This window comes from Protomyctophum parallelum, assembly GCF_964188405.1.
Source record: "Protomyctophum parallelum genome assembly, chromosome: 12".
NCBI lineage: Eukaryota > Metazoa > Chordata > Actinopteri > Myctophiformes > Myctophidae > Protomyctophum > Protomyctophum parallelum.
The window spans coordinates 32,101,633-32,123,887 of record NC_139712.1 but is presented as its reverse complement, the minus strand read 5'-3'; the positions used below and the strand labels follow the sequence as shown (position 1 = coordinate 32,123,887).

The window sequence follows — 22,255 nt, the reverse complement described above, 5'->3', positions numbered from 1 at the left end:
GTGGCGCGCTATGAGCTTGTAGATCTGCTATTTTTCAATAGCTAAAGCATAATGCTAACACCAAAAGGGGTTCCCGCCCAAAATGGGCTAATATTATGTGATGGGCTCTATATGCTATATATTATTTCTATATAAGTCATAGTAATATCTCAAGACAGATTAAGAGCTCCGCAGCTGAATCTCTCAGCAACTCCCACTACAAGGAATGAAAACAAAGGCGCACCACCGGAAGAGGAGGGCTAAAGAAGAGTGAACGGGCCGACATCCGGTCTCTATACAGAGAATTGGGCGGAAGAAGAAAAATCAAAGGAAAACATTTTTCTCCTTTTCTTTTGCAGATGGTTTCCCAGATTGGTAGACGTAGATGTATTCTGGTGGATTTGGGGGACATTTGATACTTATAAAGCTAAAAGTACAGTAGCCCTACAGAAATTGATTTGACGATGACGACTGAAGCAATAAAAGAGTAATCTTTTATAATAACCACTAATTACTTAAAAGTGACCATCTCCTTCATTCAATTACAATTTAGATACATGAGTGTGTGTGTACACTGGATGTGGCACTCGACAACTTATACTACCTAATCTATACAAGGGATGGGAGTAAAATGCCCCATGGATTTTGCCCATTCAGCAGTAAACTTACAAGTGGATGTCCGGAACAATATAAGGGCCCATATCTACGACAGGGGACCTGTGTCTGACAGGGCTATTACTAAAACAGAGCTCCCTTGCACCCTGCAGTCAATATTAAAGCAGAGTATGGATTTTCAAAAGCAATATCCGGCTCCCAAAAAAACACTCATTTGTGATTATTGAAGACCCCAGAGCTATTTGAATGGATGTAATTAAGCACTTTCATCTCAGCCTCATTCCTCAAAAACACATCCCCAATGTCATTGGTGAGGGGAAAGCTAGAGCGATTACAATCTACCGCATAACCAAAGAGCGATTAACAGGATTAAATTGTTGGGGTAACTGGGGTTATCTCATTTTTATAGACAATCGGCACGAGAAGACTCTAAGCTCCATTCATCTGTGTATGTACAGCCCAGTCCACTTCCAACAGTGGGCTAGCCAGAGCGTTTTTTCTTTCACTGAGCTTTTGTTGTGGGAGCACAATGAGCACAAAGCTAAACAGGCTCTGCGTTCAACTCAAACATTTGCCTTCTTGGCAGCCCTTCACAGCAAACATAGCAGCCGAGGAAAAAGAATACGCTCGGTCAACTCTTTTCTCTGCCATGGCTTCATTGGCCCTCTGGTGGAAGATGGATTGTAATAATAATTGCTGACCATCTGGGCACTGGCCTGTGAAAGAAAGGCTCCTTGGAGTGGTGCCACTCGAGTCTATGCCCGGGTGTAGACTGTGGTCATGTCAGCTCTGAGGCAAGGACAATGGTACCGTGGGTAGCCAGTAGTCCATTACTGTCCACTGACTGATCTCTGATCTGACAGCAGCTACGAAAGGAATGTTAGAACCACTATACTGTATGGCTTTAATAAAGGTGGTGCACACACACAGTGAAACCGTGTAGTCTACAGATTATTAAAGCTGACTTGTGACCAGAATGTGTCTGGTTTGAAACGTGAAGCACTGGGTGAAATCAAGGTGAAGTGTGTGAAGCAAGGAGTTATAGCAAAGAATTGCTACCCACTAGTAAATGTCCCCCTTTGAAGTATACCGGTTAAAGGAAATGTATCTGACAGAAGTTCGATAGAGGCAGCAGGGAGACTTTGAAGTGCATCAGGTATAGCTCTTCAGACTGAGTTTCTAAAACGAAACAAGGCTTAATCATCAACTGTGACAGGGATGTTAACTAATTCTACTACGCATTAATGTAGCTCTGACTCAATTCAAACAGGTAAACAAATTCGTAGCGAGGAGCTCTGCTGGAGAAAACACAAGCATGGTAAATTAAATACCCATTTCTCCAATACAACTTCATCTGTAACTTCATCTGTAGAGATGGAGATTGCAGGGGACTGAATACATGGATGGAGAGGAATGTGCTGAGCTTGCAAAATCTAACTTAAATGCAGTTCAGTTTTGAAAGTTTTCCTAAAAGGGCTAGTTAATTATTACTACAGAAGCTACCTGGATAACTATTATATCCAAAACATATTAGATTTAGATTGCAGTTACACCAAATAATTGAATGTCCCCCATCTGGGACATTTGGTGGGTGAGAAGAGAAGAGAAGAGAAGAGAAGAGAAGAGAAGAGAAGAGAAGAGAAGAGAAGAGAAGAGAAGAGAAGAGAAGAGAAGAGAAGAGAAGAGAAGAGAAGAGAAGAGAAGAGAAGAGAAGAGAAGAGAAGAGAAGAGAAGAGAAGAGAAGAGAAGTCTTTCAAGTTAATTTCAGATATGAGAAAAGGATACAAATGCCCCGCATATGAAGAGGGTTTTGAACACATGGTGTTGAAACGCCAACAAGATGTATCCCATGTAGCTGAAGATAAAGATTTCTCCCAGGAACTTTGAGAATTCAAGGAGCTGTTGATGAAAAAAAAACGTCAAATCAAAAGGTCATACAAATATTCCTGGGTCCGCCAGGATTTGCAGGTCTGTCTGCATGTTAGAGCACATATGTCAACTGTCTCTGATGTGCCTTGTCTATGATCTCCCCAGCCATGTTCACAATCCTTGATCTACTTGTATTCTTATCATCTATTAAATTTATTTTGTACACCAGCTGTCTGCTTACAGAAAGGCTATTCAGCTCTCTCAAAAGAGGTGTTGTATAAACTTGAAAATGTATTCATAGTTAGTTTATATGCTGTTTACAAGAGTGCCTAAATATTTATCATCCACTAAGAATGTGGAATGGAATGTCATTACTACTGTACAAATAACCAACTCTTTAGGTTTACAAGCATTTGTGACATAAGAGCACTGTTGTAACAAGTAATGTATGGTTAAAATGTGATACCGAGTAACCCAAATGAGGCCATGCCATCAGCATACTTAAGTAGATAACGATATCTCCTGCATCTAATTAGTATGGTAAACGATCCTGATGACAGGACACAGCCTTGCCTGTGGTGCACCTGTGCTTACACATGTTCCTTAAAATAAGAAACTATTTACATACCGGTATTGATCACAAGGAAAACTGGACTTTTTCTTGCATAGGACATTGAGCTGTGAACCTCTCTACCAAGTGTGAGTAACTGTAGCCCAAAAATACTTGAATGGGAGTCGTTACATTTTCCCATAGATGATATACATTTAAATCAATTCAATTGTAAAATCTATCACTTAGCAAAATGCTAACCATTCCCAATTAAGCCGGTTGATATGAATTAAGCAACACCTGTCACCTGTAGCGTGACAATGTTTTGGGCTTATAATAGTAATAAAGGTGGGCAAGTGTAATGCTAGGGATTAAATATTAGGCTTTGGGTCATCAGGCCAAATGCGGTCTTACCATTATAGGAAACCACACTGAAGGACTAGGGACTGGCTGTTCAATTGGAATGTTAAAAATAGGTTTATATTTTAATAAAACACTGCACCTCCAGCGCTGATGTGATTTATGTCCCTTTGCAGCAGTGTCTCTGCCAACGAGTGTAGCTCAAGGACATACCTGACCTGCATTTAGCCTAAGGAGTGTTTTCCACAGTCTCTTCAGTTAAGTTTTTAATTTGTTTGTTTTTTAAGTAGTTACATTAAAGTAGATCACAATTAAAAGCCGACAGGCTAAGACCTGTCAAGTGGAGTTTGAACAGAGAGCTAACAGTTTCTTCCTTTTGGGGGCGAGATGAGGCAAGTGGATCCTCGACTTCATTACTAACAGGCCCCAGTCTGTTAAGGATAGGCAACCTCACCTCCTCCACCCTAACCCTGAGCACTGGTGTCCCACAAGGCTGTGTGCTGAGCCCCCTTCTCTACTCTCTCTTCACCATAGCGAAGATACTGCATGGCACCAACACCATCATTAAGTTTGCAGACGACACAGCGGTGGTGGGCCTCATCAAGGACAACGGTGAGTCGGCCTACAGGGAGGAGATCCAGCACCTGGCGCCGTGGTGCGCCGACAACCCAACAACCCATCCACATCAATGGAGCGGAGGTCGAACGGGTCTCCAGCTTTAAATTCCTGGGTGTCCATATATCTGAGGAGCTCTCCTGGACCCTCAACACCTCGTCTCTGGTCAAGAAGGCTCACCAGCGTCTCTTCTTTTTGAAGAGACTGAGTTAAGTCCATCTATCTCCTCAGATACTGGGGAACTTCTACCGTTGTGCCATTGAGAGCATCCTCACATACTATATATATCACGGTCTGGTATGGAAACTGTACAGCCTCTGAAGGTATACTGCAGAGGGTGGTGAACACTGGAACATCTCTCCCTGTCATTAAGACCATCTACGACAGTCGGTGCCTGAGGAAGGCTCATAACATTATCAAAGACCCCTCTCACCCCAACCACGGTCTGTTTACCCTCCTCCCCTCTGGGAGACGATACAGGAACATTGGTTCCAATCCAGCAGACTCAGGAAGAGCCTCTTCCCATCCACTGTCATCTACCTTCCTCATCCACTCCTCACCCCCCTCAGTGACAGCCCCCCTCCCCCTACCCACCCACCTTCCCTGTTGTATCTCTGTACACTTACATCCTTGTGGACTTGTGCAATATGGTCACTGGACCTTAGTCTAGCACTTCTGTGCACTATGGGCTGCGTGCAATAAGGACTACTACTGTATGTGCAATATGGATCTGACAATATTGAATGTCTATTCTTTATTAATATCACCTTATAATATCCATTTATTTATTTAATGTCTACTGCTCTTACTGCATTTACTTACTGACCTGCACTTTCACTTTTTACTGACATGTTTGCACTGGTGAGATGTGAAAATAAAATACCTTTTGCTGTACTGTACATTGACAATACATTGAATCTCATCTCAGTTGAAAGGGACAATGTCACTCTTTCTGGTTCAGTGGTGATGATAGGATAGGCCATAGCCCACAACCATTATACCATTCCTCCTATACATGCTGAGGAAGGCTTGACGCCGATACACGTGCAACGTCCGTGTATGCCCGTCACGTGGATTCATTAATTAAAAAGTACTTCGTAGTGATAACCATTATTTTCTTATCACAACCTATACTGCCTACCTGGCCTACCAGGCATCGTAAACAGATTGGTCCTATACTTACACTGATGACTCTAGCTATAAAGGACAAGCTAAATATAATGTGTATTGAAAGATAATTAACATTTCTGCTTTACTTCTTTTTAGGTAGTCTGACCAAATACATACTATATTGACTCTACAAAATAGCTAGATAAAGACCCATTCACTTGAATAATTGCCCACTTTCTCCTCAAGGACAAGGCAATGAAATATATTACCCTCTGCTCTTGCTTTCTATTACACTAGTGTCGGCTCCAACTAAATCCACTTGACTTTGTCTTTGAGGTGCGGCTGCATGTATATGCTGTAAAAATGTAGATATAAGCATTTGATCAAACAAACAGGATACCACACTTTAAATTAAAAGCAAACGCTTTGATCGAGCTGTCATTTCCTTTTGACCTGCACTGTGGCACCGACAATGTGTAGATGAGTGTAGCTGGTTGGTATCATAAGACGCTCTGTTGAACTGCCTGTGTGCACACTGGCAGACAGCGAGATGGAGTCTAGGCCTCCCACTGGACGTCTCCAGTGCTAATGGTCATTCATGATTATGCACACAAAAGAAACACAGGAACCAGAACAAAATAATTTACCCTAATGTACTTGTGTAACCAGTTGTAACAATGAAAGACCCTTTAACAGATAAGCCGCGCGCGCGCACACACACACACAAACACACACACACACACACACACACACACACACACACACACACACACACACACACACACACACACACACACACACACACACACACACACACACACACACACACACACACACACACACACACACACACACACACACACACACACACACACACAAAAGCCATTTGAACTGAGCAATTAGAGAATAAAAGCCAGTTTGTAATTGTATACAGTGGTAATTAAGCTTCTCCTCTAGGTAAGTTAACGCTCATGCTCCAATAAAGAACCCATGGTTCTATCCTGAGCTAGCAGCTCTGCTCAGGGAAAGGAATAATGCCTGGGCTCGTGCTAGGCACTCCGGTGATCCTGCTCCGGTGATAATGCTTCCGTTGCATTAGGAACATATGCACTTCATGCACTTCATCCCCAAACCATATCAGACTATCATTTTCAGTTAATTACCTCTTCCCAGGGAAATGCAGGCACATTTTGGAAGGCAGTGAATTATCTTCAGAACACCAGCACTGCTGCCCTACCTACACAAATTATCTGTAACAACCGTTCAATCTCAGACCCCATGGAAATATGTACATCTTTTAATACACACTTTTCAGAAGCTGGTCACCTATTCACCCATACATACAGAGGACCTGCACTCGAGGCTGCCATCCATGTTCCTACAAATAGCTCAACTGGTCAATTCTCCCTGCAGCCACTGTTGTCCTAGAAGCACTATTAAACATAAACCAAAAGAGCTCAACTGGGGAGGACTATTTAGACCCGTATTTCTTCAAATTAGCAGCACCTCTTATTGTAGAGCAGATCACTCACATTTTCTTTCAATTCCATCAAGCTGTTTCCCTCATATTTGGAAAAGAGCACATAACACCATTGCACAAGGGAGGTGACAAGCAAGATTTAGATAATTATAGACCTATCTCAAAACTACTGTGTCTTGCTAAAATCCTGGAAACACTCATAAACTCCCAGTTAAAAATATTTCTTTCCAATTTCTCTGTTTTAAAACTAAATCAGTCCGGCTTTCGATCCAATCACAGTACAGTTACCGCTGTCACTCTCGTAACTAACAATATCATCTCCGCCTCTGCTCAAGGAAAGGAACAATGCCTGGGCTCGTGCTAGGCTAGGCTAGGCCGTGCTAGGCCTCAACTGTATTACGAGTATAAATAAAGGTGAGAAAGAAAGAAAGAAGTCTACCTGCTTGATTCTGGTCTTGGCCTCCGAGGACAGGTTGCAGAGAGTGTACCGGGCCTGGCCCAGCCCGCAAAACAGCACCGCCACAATGCCTGCCATCATGGGACATAAAGTACCACAACACACATAATAATTAATGTCAGTGTCACGATGAGCAGGGGGAGTATACAGTATAGAGCGGTGGTTTTCAGCCAGTGGTCCATGAATGTCTCCAGCTAAATGGACACGTTTTTGGGTCTGAGAGGCTAAATCTCATCACATGGTGGTCCGTGGCTCAAATGCAGAATAAATAATGGACCTTGATATGAAAACTGGTATAGAGGAACAAGGGCATAGGAGTGCTGTATAGAGAACAGAGTGCTCAATATTATGTTGATTAGTGCATTGTGAGCAGAGCTCTCACACGTACACGTTATACAATGGGACTGCATACGAAATGTGTTTGCCTGTGTGCACATACTGCGTGTGTGTGTGTGTGTGTGTGTGTGTGCTGGAGGAGCACTTGAACAAGTGTCATGACACCCACTCCGTCTTCCAGAGGAAGTGAGAGGTTATTGACTACCTCAAAGATGGTACCGAAATCCTTAATAATAATCTGTCTCCCAGGTTAGCGTGGCCGAGAAGGTTACTGTAACCTTGTTATGTTTTGCAGCCCTTTGTGTGTGTGTGTGTGTGTGTGTGACTCTGACATAATTTTGTTCTCATGTTCAGAACACAGGCATTACTGTAGAAAAATAAGTTTTGATTGGATTCTGTGTGAGCCACTAATAGTATGCCAGAAGATTCTGGAGCTCAAAAGGAAGCAAGGGACAGCTCAGTTCGCTCAACTTTTGCAAGGTTGAAACAAACAGACTTGCAGAAATTGTAATTATTTTCAAACAATATATACGTATCTGATAATTTGCAAAATAAAAATCACACAGATTTACTGTAGGCAAAGGCAGTCAGCTGCCTCACATGGCTACGTTTCTGCCTCCCCTCCTACAAAATTAATTATGATTAAATTATCTCCTATAGGCCGCCGCCTAGCCGCTACTCAAGACCTACAGAACTAATTTCTCCTTTCATCGTCAATGGCAAATATTGAGACGTGTGGGGACAAAAGCTGTTAGGAGGGGCTAGCGCCTCTCAAAAAAAAGGAGGTGAAAGTTTCCATTCCCAATAATACCGTAAACCAGTGGTTCCGTACCAGTGGGCGTAAACTATCCGTGTTCTCCTAGTGAAATGCAAACACAGAGCAAACCAAAGCATCCTAAAAAACATCTGCATTCTGCCAATCTGCCCCTCCTCTTTCTTGCCTTTGGTTTAGAATGTAACATTTTACGACAACAGTTCATACCAGCCCAACCCCATAACACACCCAGAATCCACCCTCTGTCTACGTTCCACTGTCTCCCAGCTGTATAAACATCTCAAAGCTGTCCAGTATCCTGGCCTTTCAGGCCAAAACCCACACCTCACCCCTCCGCACGCACACGCACACGCACACACACACACACACACACACACACACACACACACACACACACACACACACACACACACACACACACACACACACACACACACACACACACACACACACACACACACACAGTAAGCTCAGGCTAAAGACTGATAAAAGACCTAGAGCGAGTATAAAGAGTCATATCAGTGAGGGCGGTGGGGGGTGGAGGATAACAAAAGAGTGAGAAAAAATGGACAGGGAAAATAAGAATGTGTGACCTGGCTAGACCTTGAGTTGGAATTGGAAAGTAAGAAGGGAGAATCAAAACACGGTTACTTTGTTTGGGGATTCAATTTCACATGGAGTGCTTCAGCTTGTGATGAACAGCTATATACTGTATGACATCCACTTTGCTGTCAAAGAAAGGGGGTAATTGCCATGATAGGACATAGGACAAGGCCAGCAATAATGAACAAGGACTGCACTTATAGAGCCAGTCTGAGGCCAGTCCATTACACTCCCTTTTTGTTCCATTGACCGGTGATTCCGGTAATTCACACCGTCCTTCAACGCCACTCTTCCATGAAGTCTTAACAGGTTGTGCTACTGTACCACTATCAAATTCTATTGCTGCTTGTGCGTTTTCTATTGCATCCTCAGCTTACGCAATATGGACACAAGTAGCGCATCATTCGCCTTGCAGCACGCCCACACACACACATGATGGCTCCCCAATGGAAAGGATGGTAGGTGGGCACCTGGGCACTGGGCAACAGATGAGACTCATACCACAGTGAGCGGCTGTGAGGCATGCAGGGCACGAGATTAATGACGCCAGCGCTCCCTGTGAGGTTTGGGGTCATTACGCACACGGTTGCTAAACTCCAGCAATTAGCAGACAGAGAGAGGTTCAATTACCAAAGGACACGAGGGAGGACTGCCATCGCTCACTGCATCCCCTTTGGATGAGCTATTGCTTCAAAAATAAATGGGCCATTAAAGCCCATAGGAAGACGTGGCCATCTGCAGCTTGTGCAGATGAATATTGAGAATTGGAAATTGTTTGGAAATGTATTGCGATTGAAAAATAAATAAAATGTGTTAGCATCAAATGCATAGCTACTGTAGAAGTCCATCTTCTTTTATTTTTCTTTATCTTCTTGAACTTCAGTATTCATCTTAGCTATACGGTTAATTAAGTATAAACAGCTGCAGAAAGTCTTGTTGGACAGTCAAAGATGATTCCATAAATGGAAGGTAATAATGTCTGACTACAGTATGTCTGCTACAGTAATGTATATATACTGTAGCATATCTCACACACTGTCCTCACGCAAGACAATACAGCCCTACCTGCCTTGCTGCCCATGCACTCTTTAATGAAAAGCAAACTGTTTTTGAATGCCTCTGGGACATATGAGAATAATAAAATCCCTAATTGTGCTGTGCACTCTAAATAATAACAGCAGCAACGCCAATAACGATACCACATAAAGTTCCATCTTGGATACAATGTACCATCTCAGCGCCGGACAGCATTAGGATGCTTTATAGACTGGGAGTTGGGGTCTAATGGAGAAAAGGTCAACATATTTAATTAGAACGGTATTCTCCTCCACATGCCAGAGGGAGCGCTGCCAAGGATAGAGCGACTCCACCACACCGCTGACTGTGTTGAATACCAACCGACACATTGAGGTCGGCCCTAGTATGCATAGTATGTATGAGACATGTATATTTTATAACTACGTCATGACTCCACAGGAAACAAGTAATTGACACTTGGCAACTGAAGAGGCTAATCCATTGTTTTTCCAAGAGCAGTATAAAACATTTCCACATAATAAGGAAACACTGTCACATCACTGTGACAGTGGGTGAATTCATAAAGCACACTTTTCTTCCCTGGGCGGTAAATGCAAGGTGGGAATAGAAACGTACAGAAGGGCAGGGCAGGTCATCGATAATACATGAGACCAGAGCGACTCTTTGCTCTACACGAGACCCAGGCTAACAGCCAGGGCAGGAATGCCATTATGGCTCTCCGCTATCTCTGGGCCCTATCTTGACTTGAACTATGAGACTGAACATGCTGAGACTGACGTGTAGGTGTGTGTGTGTGTGTGTGTGTGTGTGTGTGTGTGTGTGTGTGTGTGTGTGTGTGTGTGTGTGTGTATGTGGGTCGAAATGGAATGAGTTATGGGGTTTTGAGATGGGAATGAGTACATGTAGCCCCCTGTAGACCGAGGCAATGACCTAATACTTTCTCATCTCCACTATTGACTCGCTATAACGGCAAGGACTATTAGAGGGTATGTGTGTGTTCCTGTGTGCGTGCGTGTGTCCTCGCCTGTGTGTGAATGAAACTCATTTTTCTCTTTAATATTCTGGCCAACGGTTGGATACGGGACACTAAACAATGTTCTCTGCCGCTCAATATCGGCCCCATCAGAAGAGGATCGTCCCGTTTGTCTGTGGGTTTTCTATCAGGTAACTGCACAGATGGCTGTGTCAGGAATGTGGACAAGAGGCGTACATCTTTCACAGCACTGTAGAGCGAGGTTGACAGCTATGAGACCACAACCAGCAGTAGCTTGCCAACCGAACAGGCACTGATGATGACAGTGATGATGCAGGTCTGGGAATGCCGGTATGAAGGGACATCCACGAGGGGCTGGTGCACTGGTGCATCGCTTTCAGCTGGGGAAAAATTGCTTTTTATCTCTGGCCTTGGTCTTTGTCACAGATTTCAATCATTGTTTTGCTCCACAATTAAATAATTCCACTTGAACAATGCACTCTACTAGCCTGGTAAACCATTCCAGTCGTGTGAATTCATATCATGTGTCTTCTGCAGACCGGCCTGGCCGCAAGCGCCGTGTGAGCGTTTTGCCGAAACCAAAAAGAGCCCTGCAATCAGTGTCTGCGCTCAGGGCCCTGTGATTGACAGACCTTGATTCTCTCTTCCACTTTTTGGTGTCTATTCCCACACAGCGCTTGGGGCCAGACCGGACTGCAGAAGACGCATGATAATGTGAATTCACATGACCAGGATGGATTACCAGGCTAGCACTATACAGCCTTTTGGGGTGGATGGAAATGATTACATCGGCTCCTCCGACACACATGGGAGTCGTGTAATCGAGAGCAAAATGTGTGCGGGTGTTTCTGCTTCCAGTCAAACAGGTGCCCCGGGCCAACCGATAGAAGTTACTATAGTCTTCTCCTTTTTTCACTAGTGCAGCGACAAAAACTCCCACAATCACCTGCTGGCTTCCCAGCAGTCAGCACCACCACCAACTGTGTTTGTTGCCACGCCTGGCCAAGCAGCTGGCACTGAGGAGGAATCCAATCCCAGCCTTTGCAGGGATTGGTGGCTGGCGAGGATTTTAATTCTGACCTCCGATATCCCCTCATCCTGATGACAAAGTAGAGTGTAGACACATATACACCGGTGCAACAGCATAGAGTACACACACAATCTCATATATCGTCGCCGTCAGACAGAAACCTTGTGTCTCGGCGCTCGGGTGGCGCAGGGGTAAAACTGCCTGCCCACCACCGCAGAGTTTGTGGGTTCAAATCCACCGTGGTGCTTCTGGCTTTTCTAGTGTGTTTACACGAACACAACTCGCTCGTGTTCGTGGGCGAGGAGGGTGATATTTGTCACTGCGCGTACTCCTACGAGCCGGGGCAGCACTTGTCAACAGGGAGTGTTTTTTTTTTTTCTTTATAATTTTTATCCCACGATTTTGTAACCCATTTTTCACCCCTGTGTCAATTATCTAATGTGATCCTGGGCTCTACACACCCTCCGCCAACCTGGGGAGAGCAACGGACTTGAACTCATGCTTCCTTCATGCCTGAGTGTCCAAGTTGCTCCTTTACACCTAACAGGGGGGAGTTTCCCTGGTTGGACGTAGTGCGTGGAAGGAACACGTTATTCCAACCAGTTCCATTCCTCCCCATCAGGCGCCCCGGCTGGCCAGGGGGAGGCAGTTTAGAGACCAGGATTACTGCATGTTTTTGTGAGGGTACCTACCCTTGGGGACACGGGGAGAACATGCAAACTCCACACAGAAAGGCCCTTTCGCCAACACCGCCTCAGGTATGGGCACTGATGACGCGGAGGAGGAAACACGCCGCCAGCACCCACAGCGCCCCGAGCGGGAATCGAACCCAGGACCTTCTAGCTGTGAGGCGACAGCACTACCAACATCAACAGGGAGTGTTGAGTGGAAGGAGTAGGACGAAGGCTCTACGAGTCAGTAGGATACAACAGCAGTGACAACGCACAAATGTGTGCGGGGGAAGGACTAAATTGGAGAGATAAACACATTCCGTGCTCAAACACACCTACACAAAAAGCTGTGCATGCATAGGAGGGGCTAACGCCTCACAAAGTATAAAGAATCTCCATGTTTAAACTTGTTTTTGGTAAATTAATACCCTACTTCGTCATATAACTGTGTCATGCAAAACTAGCAAAAATAATCAATGTACAAGCTCACAACATGTTGCATTGCAACGCATTGTGAACTTGTTTGAAAAGTGTGTTTGTGGGCTTTTTCAATATTCAACCAATGGAAAGTATTAATATTAGCTTGAGACTAGATAATAACTAGAACTGCACTCTGTCGAGTGCATACTTGCTTGTTGCACACTAGTAGGCCATAAATGGCCAACTAGTGCACAAGCAGAGCGCGCAAGTCCTTTCGACCGCTGTAAACTGTCAAATCTCAGTATCTCTGTGAAGGAACGTTTGAAATGATTAATGTTTAGATGTAACTATTTGCTACCTACTTTATACATATAAACATCTAGTATTATTAAGTATGATTCAAGTTTCTATCTATATAAGAAATACTGTTTTATCGTTGTAGATATATTCTGGATCCCTTTTTAGTTTTTCTAGTCATACACATACACACCACGTATATACCACGGTATACTGTGGTTACTTTGCGCCAAAAACCGTGACAGCTGTTCCGCCATTTGAGGCTTACGCAGAAAAACATCAAATCTGTGCCTGTGTTGCTGGACCAAATGACCACAAATGACCATATTTCTTACGTCATCATTAAGAGCTAGTCATACACACCACGTACTCTGGTCCCAGCAGATCAGGCACAATTTGCTATTTTATTTTTTACTGATTATGTATATAGTATACGTATGACTAGCTCTAAATGATGACGTAAGAAATATATATAGTATATATATAGTATATAGGCATATACTATATACGTATACATATATACTCTATACTCTATACTGTATAAAGTGTGTAGTTGTAAGTTGATTAGCGGTATACTGTGGTTACTTTGCGCCAAAAACCGTGACAGCTGTTCCGCCATTTGAGGCTTACGCAGAAAAACATCAAATCTGTGCCTGTGTTGCTGGACCAATGATGACGAAATTACCATATTTCTTACGTCATCATTTAGAGCTAGTCATACACATACACACCACGTACTCTGGTCCCAGCAGATCAGGCACAATTTGCTATTTTATTTTTTACTGATTATGTATATAGTATACGTATGACTAGCTCTAAATGATGACGTAAGAAATATGGTCATTTCGTCATCATTGGTCCAGCAACACAGGCACAGATTTGATGTTTTTCTGCGTAAGCCTCGAATGGCGGAACAGCTGTCACGACGAAGGAGACCGGGCGAAAATATTACTTGCGCGCTCTGCTTGCGCAAGTAACTACATTGGATCCATTGCAACACAGCTTCTCTTTTACAGTTCCTGAAAAGTAATGGTTTGGTTTCCAGGTTTCCACCGAGGGGTAACCAGATATGTGATCTATTGTAGGGCAACTAACCTACAATTTCACAGTTTTTCCCTTAGAGTATAGAGACGGCACCGGATTTCTCCTCCCATCCACTTGCATTAAGTTGCTCAAAAGCGCATGAGGCGGAACAGGAACAGAGTGGATTCTGGGATATGGATTGGACCCATATCGTGAACGCATTGGCAGTTGACTATCATTGCACGCGTTCATGTGCGTTCACGTATGAAACAGCGTTCACGTGTCATCATGAACGTGTGCAATGATAGTCAACAGACCAGTGCGTTCACGATGAGTCCAAACTGCAATACCAAATTCGGCCACTATGTCCATTTCGCCTCTGGGTTTCCTCCGGGTGCCGTCTGTATTCATATACAGTATACTCTAAGGTTTTTCCCCATGGTGCCATTTTGTATTTGAGACTGTCGTATATAATCCGCAAAACCATTTACCTGAAAGCCCACAGGCCTCGGCTGACAGGAAGCTGCTCCAGGACAGCAGGAAGAGGAGCGATGTCTCCTGCAGTGGATTCTCATGCAGCCGAGCAAACTTGGTGAGGTGGAAGGGACAGTTAAGGACAACATGCAATCATACTGTAAACATGAAATGCTCCTGCAGAAAACAAAACAGCATGCACGCACCCACCCCCAAAAGTGATCCGGTGCCGACTGGTTGTTGTGCAGAGCCGGGGGAGCTACAGTGCAGTGTAGAGTTACCCTCCAGCTTTTAATGAGTTCATTTTAGGGAGTTCTCCAGTACATAATCAAGTCCAGATCTAACTTGTGCCTCTCCACTGTCCCACATCGCCTCAGGCAAAGCTCCCTAGCAGAAACCTAGGGCCCTGTCTTGGAGCAAGCCAAACAGTGTTCCACTCCAAATCATCCTGCACTGAAACTTTTGTCTTCATAGTACAGTAATTATACATTGAGTTGAAAGCGGGACAGTGGAGGTAAACATCTCTGTAACACTGCATGCCGCCTTTGCCATACATCAAAGGGTTGTGGGGGTCTTTGATCTTCAGGCTCTCTTTCTGTTATTTCTCAGAAGAAAACTCCCTGCTGGCATCTAGCGGGATATGTAGACAGACACAGTACAAACAGCTTCCAGATCACGCAAACCAAAAACTTTTAACGAGGACACGTGTGTGGTTTGCGAGGTGTGAGACCAGGGGGCCATGTTCGGACATAGAAGCTGTGCTGAAAAAATTGATTGCTACTATGCATTTTTAAGCATGTTTTAAATGCAAAAACAACGTGAGAAAAGTGGTCCTCACAAATGTTCATGATAAAATGCCAAATATCTTTTCTACTCTGTGGGTAATTAAAAAAAACCGCCAACCAATGACATCATCGATGGGGAATCCAAGCTAATAGAAATTTCTATTTAATTCCTGAAAAGTTGCAATGCGAAAAATCTTAAAAAATAAAATCTGCCTAACGATGATGTCACTGGTGGACGGTTTCTGAACTGCCCACAGCCCTCCTATGAGACATATTTTTATCGTGAACATTAGAGAGGACCAATTATATGAAGATAAGTTGAAAAGTAGTGATGTTGAGGTTGAGTACCCTCCCGGGATGTGAGGCTTTAGAGTTAACTACTGTGTGTGCATTGAGGCGGCACATGCTATGCTCATTTTGTGTTTTTCTGTCAACTGGAGATTATTCACTGCAAACAAGCACTGTGCCCTGCTTCCCAAACCCTCCTCTTGACACGTCATCATTTTTCACTCTAAGGTCTAATTACTAGGAAGATCCGAGACAAACGTCGGACAACATCGCAAGTCGAAACCTCATCAGAGGCCGCTGCCTTGATTGATGACCCCCATTCGTGCAGACGCCAGCCATTAATGTCACAGGAGCACTTTAGGCTCAGCCGAGTTGCTTATGTTGATAAAGCTGGTACAGTAGAATTGGGGGGGGTTACAGAGAAGCAATTACTGAAGGGAGGAAGTGGGGAGATTGCAGCGGATGCTGAGGTGATAATTGCGTGTGGGGTGCCGGGACTGCAGTGGGAGGGAATGCAAAGGATATGAGGGCAGTGATGACTGTGAACACGAAGCCCAGGACGAAGGAGCCGGCGAACACTGCAACAAAATGGCCTGCGGAGAGGAAGAAGGCACGGGCGCCAAAGACGCTTCCTCCGCTGATCAGGCTATAGGTGGCGATGGCACTGTGGGACACAGATTGATGCGAACAATCAGAAAAACACGACACATAATATGCATATACAAACACACTATAACCATACATCACGCTGTGGCTCCCGTTATGGAGCAAAGGAGATACAGTAATGAAGTAAACAAAACAAAACAATGATATGCACACTGAAACATTTATGCAGTTTACTGCTCTGAAATGAGAGAAGTCATCAGAAATATACGCCAGTCCAGAACAGTGGGTATAAATTCACACACTTATTATGCTGAGCTAAGCCTCTTAAGTACAATTTATTGGAGTCATTTGACTCATTTCAGAGAATGTGCGTAATTCCTCTGAGGTTGATTCTCTCCCTCTTGCCACTGCAGGAGAAAACAGAGTCTGGTTGAATTACTGAGAGAGGTCCCACAGATGTTGGAGGGCGAACGCAGGGGAAATACTACTGTTGTTTGCAAAGAGAGTAGCATTGTGCTATGCACATCATTACTATAAATATTTACTTTGTGGCAGAGGGGGATTCCGCATGGAAGTCAATGAGTTCAGACCAGCCATCGCAGGGAGAAGGGAGAGAGGGAGAAGCCAGGCACGCACCCTTGTGAGCGGCTGATTGAGCAGGCTGACTTTCCTGAGACGACAGAACTTTGTTAACCCCCCCACCCCCACTGCTCCCACACACTCCCTTTGGATTTAAGCTCCCTTTGTAAAAACTTTTCTTGAGTCAGCTTCTTGAGGTGGTACTGTACTCTTTTGTCTGGGAGACGGATGAGAGAAACCAGACAGGGACTGACTTTCTGCACCTTAGACTGAACACGTCCCGCATGGACAGCAAGATAATCACAGCCTGTGTCAAAACAGTTGAAAAATGTACTTGTAAAGCGTCTCCGCATTTCATATTGTCAGTTTTAAATGAGCCATTATATACCACAACATGTTTAATCTTCATAACGAGACGGGGGGCGATCAATCAAGCTGCTGCTAATGAGCTCAGCAGCTAGCTGAAGCAATTACCCCCTTCACACAAAAACAAAACTCTGAACTTGTTCGCACATTTAACTCAGCCACTAGCTTCTAAGTGTGCAAGTGATGCGGGGTGACCTTTCAGAGATGTTTTCTTTAGGCCACGTGGGACCGCTAAATACGAGAATCTCCAGATGTCAAGGCGAGACCTGGCTGAGTGGAAGCCCATTGGGAGCAGGCGGAGCGGCGCAGTGCGCTGGATGGAAGAGGGCACGTTAGCGTACGGCCAAGCTGCGGCGGGAGCTCGTTAAAATTCCAATGCCGGGGCCCCGCGTGGCTCACTAATAAAGGGCCTTTGTGTACGGGGACGGGGCGACCCGGCGGCTCTGGCCAGCCAGTCAAGTGACAGGAGATGGCACAGAGGCTAGTCACGCTAACCCAAGAAGAGACACTGCACTATCTGTGTCTGTATGGGGGTGGGGGGGTTTGGTGTCTACGCTGGCTTCAATGGACAGGACTTGGGCACGGCCAACAATCTGTGCGCTCGTCTCCTCTTTTTATCTCAATCTGCCAGCCTTTCCAGGCCCATTTGTGTTTGTAGAGAGAGAGAGAGAGAGAGAGAGAGAGAGAGAGAGAGAGAGAGAGAGAGAGAGAGAGAGAGAGAGAGAGAGAGAGAGAGAGAGAGAGAGAGAGAGAGAGAGAGAGAGAGACAGACATATGCATTTGCGTGTCCACTAGGCCAGTGTGTTGGCGTGTGCTGGTACACGAGTCATGACACGCGTGTGACACGTGTGTGTGGGGGTTCCCGGGGGTCACACATAGCTGTGTAATGGAGTGGTTGCACCACTCAAAAAAAAGATAATACTTGACAGCAGACCAAAATAAAAGAAACAAACTATGGTAATAACTCAAGATACTGTTTAAACAGGTGACACCCTACACACAAGGGTCCTGGGAGTTCTCCTGTAGATGCTTTCAGCTTGTTGCTCCAAGACCAACTGAATCACTGCCCCTGCACCATTTAGGCCCAGGCTATACGGATATGTTCGTTCTCCGTTTTAGAAAAAAATCCCTGCCCATACGACAGATATCACACACACAAACGCTGAAACGCATTGAACACAGGATAAAATCACTGCAGTAGCAGGTTTCAAATGTAGGCTATATTATATTATATTTTATATTTACACTTATGACTATGAGTAATCATATTTTTAATGAAGGAATAAGTACCGCATTTTAAAAGCCAGCACCTATTACCCATTACCTACTAAATTGTGAGTGGAAGTGGAACATGTTTCTTTCATTGTCTGTCAGCATGTCACACTATATGTGCGTAAATCTCCAAATCCCGACTCTCGACTTTTCTCTCCATATAATTTAAAAATTATAGACACTTTACCATTGCTCTGGCGACTTGGCAAGTCCTGCACAGGAAATAATAAGTGTCCACAACCACATACTTTAAATGCTTAGTATGAGGTATAAAGTACAGCAGCCTTGTGTTCATAAAACAGAAAGATTGGGTATTGGGTAAGACTGACGTTATGTATCTTTCAGGACCTTTCACTGCTTCGTCTCAACCATTACTCAATGGCTCTGGTCTCAGCTACTGCGATGGATATTTTGACATTCCGTTTTTATATTTTTTGGAATGTTGCCACTACTGTTGGAGCAGCCATAAACTACACATGTTCATCTCGATGTTCTGGGCATCTTTGTAATGTTAGTGTTAGTAAAAAGCAGGTAAAAGAGTAACGTTTGAGGCAGACTATCAGTCACTCTACCGTTCATTGTAGTAGAAGAGATGCGCCTGGTGAGGGTTTAAACCCCGCAGCTACGTCGAGTCCGCCTACAGGAAATACGTAAGCTGCGACCATGAGACCCATTTTTGAATTTGTCTATAAGACGACCAAGGCAGAGGATCCAGGAGGGGGGGCAGGGGGGGAACAAAATCTACCTATCCAACAGAACTTTGACTGAACACGAAACTTCCATCCTTTCTAAAGGTTTGTCATTTGTTCCTTTTCAAAATGCTGACTCCTTTCAGACAAGAGCAGAACTGTTTAAAATGTTCAGGTCTGTGAAGTTGAGAACCTTTTTTGCTAAAGAGGCTCCGAATACAGTGAGTGGACCACTGTCAACACAAATACAAGAACCTGCGAGTTCTGAATTTACACAAACTTTGAGACCGAAAGGTATGTTTATTCCTCCTCCGTAACCACGTTTTGCAGACTCGTTGAAGTGTTTCTTCTGCTTTCTACACTAACAAGCATGAAGACCTTAACAGGAGCCCTCATACAAGGTTACTTCGACTATGCATGCACCTCTTGGTACCACAGCACCTCAAAGTTCCTTAAAAGAAGGCTCCAGACTTCCCGAAACAAACTTGTCAGGCTCCTACTTGGCGAACCCCCCGAACCCACCGAACCCCTGCCCACTTTGACAGACTGGAATAGCTTAGGGTCGAAGACAGAGTACAGCATCTTGCAATGGGTCTGGTCCACACACCACCAAGATACCCATGTACCTGTCCAAACACTTCCTTAATGTTATCGAAGTCCACACCCACAACACCAGAGGGAGTGCAACAAACCATGTGCAACCCAGATTCGGCACAAACAAGGGATTAAATTATTTTCGCTCCCATGCCACCAAAATGTGGAACGCCCTACCAACAGTCATTAAGACATGCGAATCCCTTGACTCCTTCAAATCCGCTCTCAAAGGGCACCTACGGACGGCTGCAATTCGAAACTGGCCCCTGTAAAATCTGAAATGCTTTATTGGGTCGTCCACTCACAGTTAACAGTCTTTGTATTGAGTTGTACTTGAATTGTACTGTAATTCTGCAAACTGTTAATAAATATTTCAATCAATCAAAAAGAGTGTATTCGAATGTGTCCGTTCAAGAGAAACAAGCGTTAGCTAATTTGGGCATGAAACTATTGTTAGACGGAATGCAGACAAAGGAGGTGCGATAGTATTGTTGAATAAAAACCTCTTATAGAGATGAGATTCTAAGACAATTAAGTAACAGTGCTTTTTATACGCCTTTAAGTGCACTCAACATACGTACAAGTACAAGCTATTAGGAAGAGAGCTTTATCTCCGCAAAATCGGGGATATTATGAACACACGTCACTCACACACAGAATGGAAATATTTTTACATGCTACTGCCCCACTTTCAAGGCTACAACTGATGTGCAGCGCAGTAGCCTACCTTATTGAAGGAACGAACTTAAGCCTACATGTAATTGCTTAGCGAAAACATCTGCAGAAATCTTTAATGCCCCATGTTTATTTTAGATCAGGTGGTTTTTTAACTGTTAAATCTGTTCATTGAAAATCGCTGATATGCAAGCTCACTAGGTTGTAGATGGATTACAATTATACTAATACTAAGTGATATATAAATAAAATCATGACATGACCAGCTAGACACCCAATTAAAATAGAAACCTCATAGATTATATAAATGTGTATGTGGCTTAATTAAATGACCAGTGCTTGGCTGTTATGCAGCCACCGTTCTGTGCACCGTCAGCACACATTAGCTGATACTCGATTGTTCGATAGAAAGTCCAGACAATAAAATCCTGCCTTCTAAAGTCCTTCTGTTATGGCACAAGTATGAACCGAGCAAATCTGCACCATTAAAGTAGTGTAATAGCATGGAAAAGTCACTGTTTACATTTGCAAGCTCGTCATGTACTCATGTCACTCTGACCCTCTCCAAAACGAGATATTGTATCTCAAGGGGTATTCCAAATAAATAATTTCAATCACTCTAGCAAAGTGATTGATCTGTGTCTCTAGTGTCTCTCCGACTCCTACTTGTCCCACAACAAGGATGCGGGCTGGAAGCGACAAATGTTTTGTGATATTTTGCTGGGCCCTATACAGACAGGCGAGTCCTATTTGGTTTTGTCTACTACTTATTCTGACATTAAGAGTGCTGTAAAGAAACACTGGGATATATTATCTAGTGATCCGAAAGTGGGTCATGTGTTTATTGAGCCTCCCATTTCTGCACATAAACATGCTAAAAATGTAAGAGTTTAGTGAGAGCAGACTGTTATGTTCCAGTGTTCCACTGTCCCACTTTATGTCTGATTTACCTACGGGTAAATTTCCATTACTGTTACAGAGAGAGGCATGGTAGATTCACACCTTACAAACTGAACACCCAAAAGGGCTTAATGAGGAGCTATTGCTCGGTTGTTTTCTATAATTGTTGTTTTTGAGTGGTGCAACCACTCCCTTACGGAGCTATGTGTGTGTGGGTGGGTGGGTGGCTGGCTGGGTTGGTATGAGCACGAAAACAGCATGGTTGTTTTTCACCACATGTGCGCAACCCAAACACACACACAAACACACACGCACATATTAACTGTATATATGATGATTTCCAGTACAGTACAGTGACAGTACAGTACAGTAGAGGGTACAATAGAGGGACCGGCACATGGTAACTGTCATTTCTCAACCGTTTCGGACGCGGGGCGGCACGCCGGAACCGGGCCGAAATGTCAGTTTGTTTGATGCTGGGGGAAACCTTACATAAAACAAGAATCCCATTGGATATAAAGTGAGTGCTGGTATTCTTTTCTATGATGTGTATAGGGCACAGCCTGCCTGTGCCTGACATAGATTGGCATTGAGAAAGCATTGTAAATCGTTTGTTGACACACCTTCCCATCCATTTCAGCCAGAGGCAGCGTAGACAATTGTGTATTCTGTCTGAATTTGACAGCAGCTAGGTGGACTTCGTTATCTGCAGCCTTTGCTGCCGAATCCCTTAATGAAATGCTGGCACACCGTCGTGTTCCAATTCCACGCTTTCCTAAAGCTGGAAGCATCCAGCGGCTGTTTG

At 44.1% G+C, this 22,255-nt stretch overlaps 1 protein-coding gene across 1 annotated transcript in view; it reads right to left on the bottom strand.

The window, feature by feature from the left end:
• Positions 1-22,255, bottom strand: part of LOC310867642 (sodium/hydrogen exchanger 9-like) — a gene marked incomplete at both ends in the record, with an annotated part of 49,790 nt that overhangs the window by 8,678 nt on the left and 18,857 nt on the right. The window contains 4 exons of the mRNA XM_083777760.1: positions 2,380-2,493; positions 7,018-7,106; positions 14,714-14,831; positions 16,310-16,433. Coding sequence (XP_083633886.1) covers positions 2,380-2,493; positions 7,018-7,106; positions 14,714-14,831; positions 16,310-16,433 — 445 coding nt within the window. The remainder of the gene's footprint in view (positions 1-2,379; positions 2,494-7,017; positions 7,107-14,713; positions 14,832-16,309; positions 16,434-22,255) is intronic.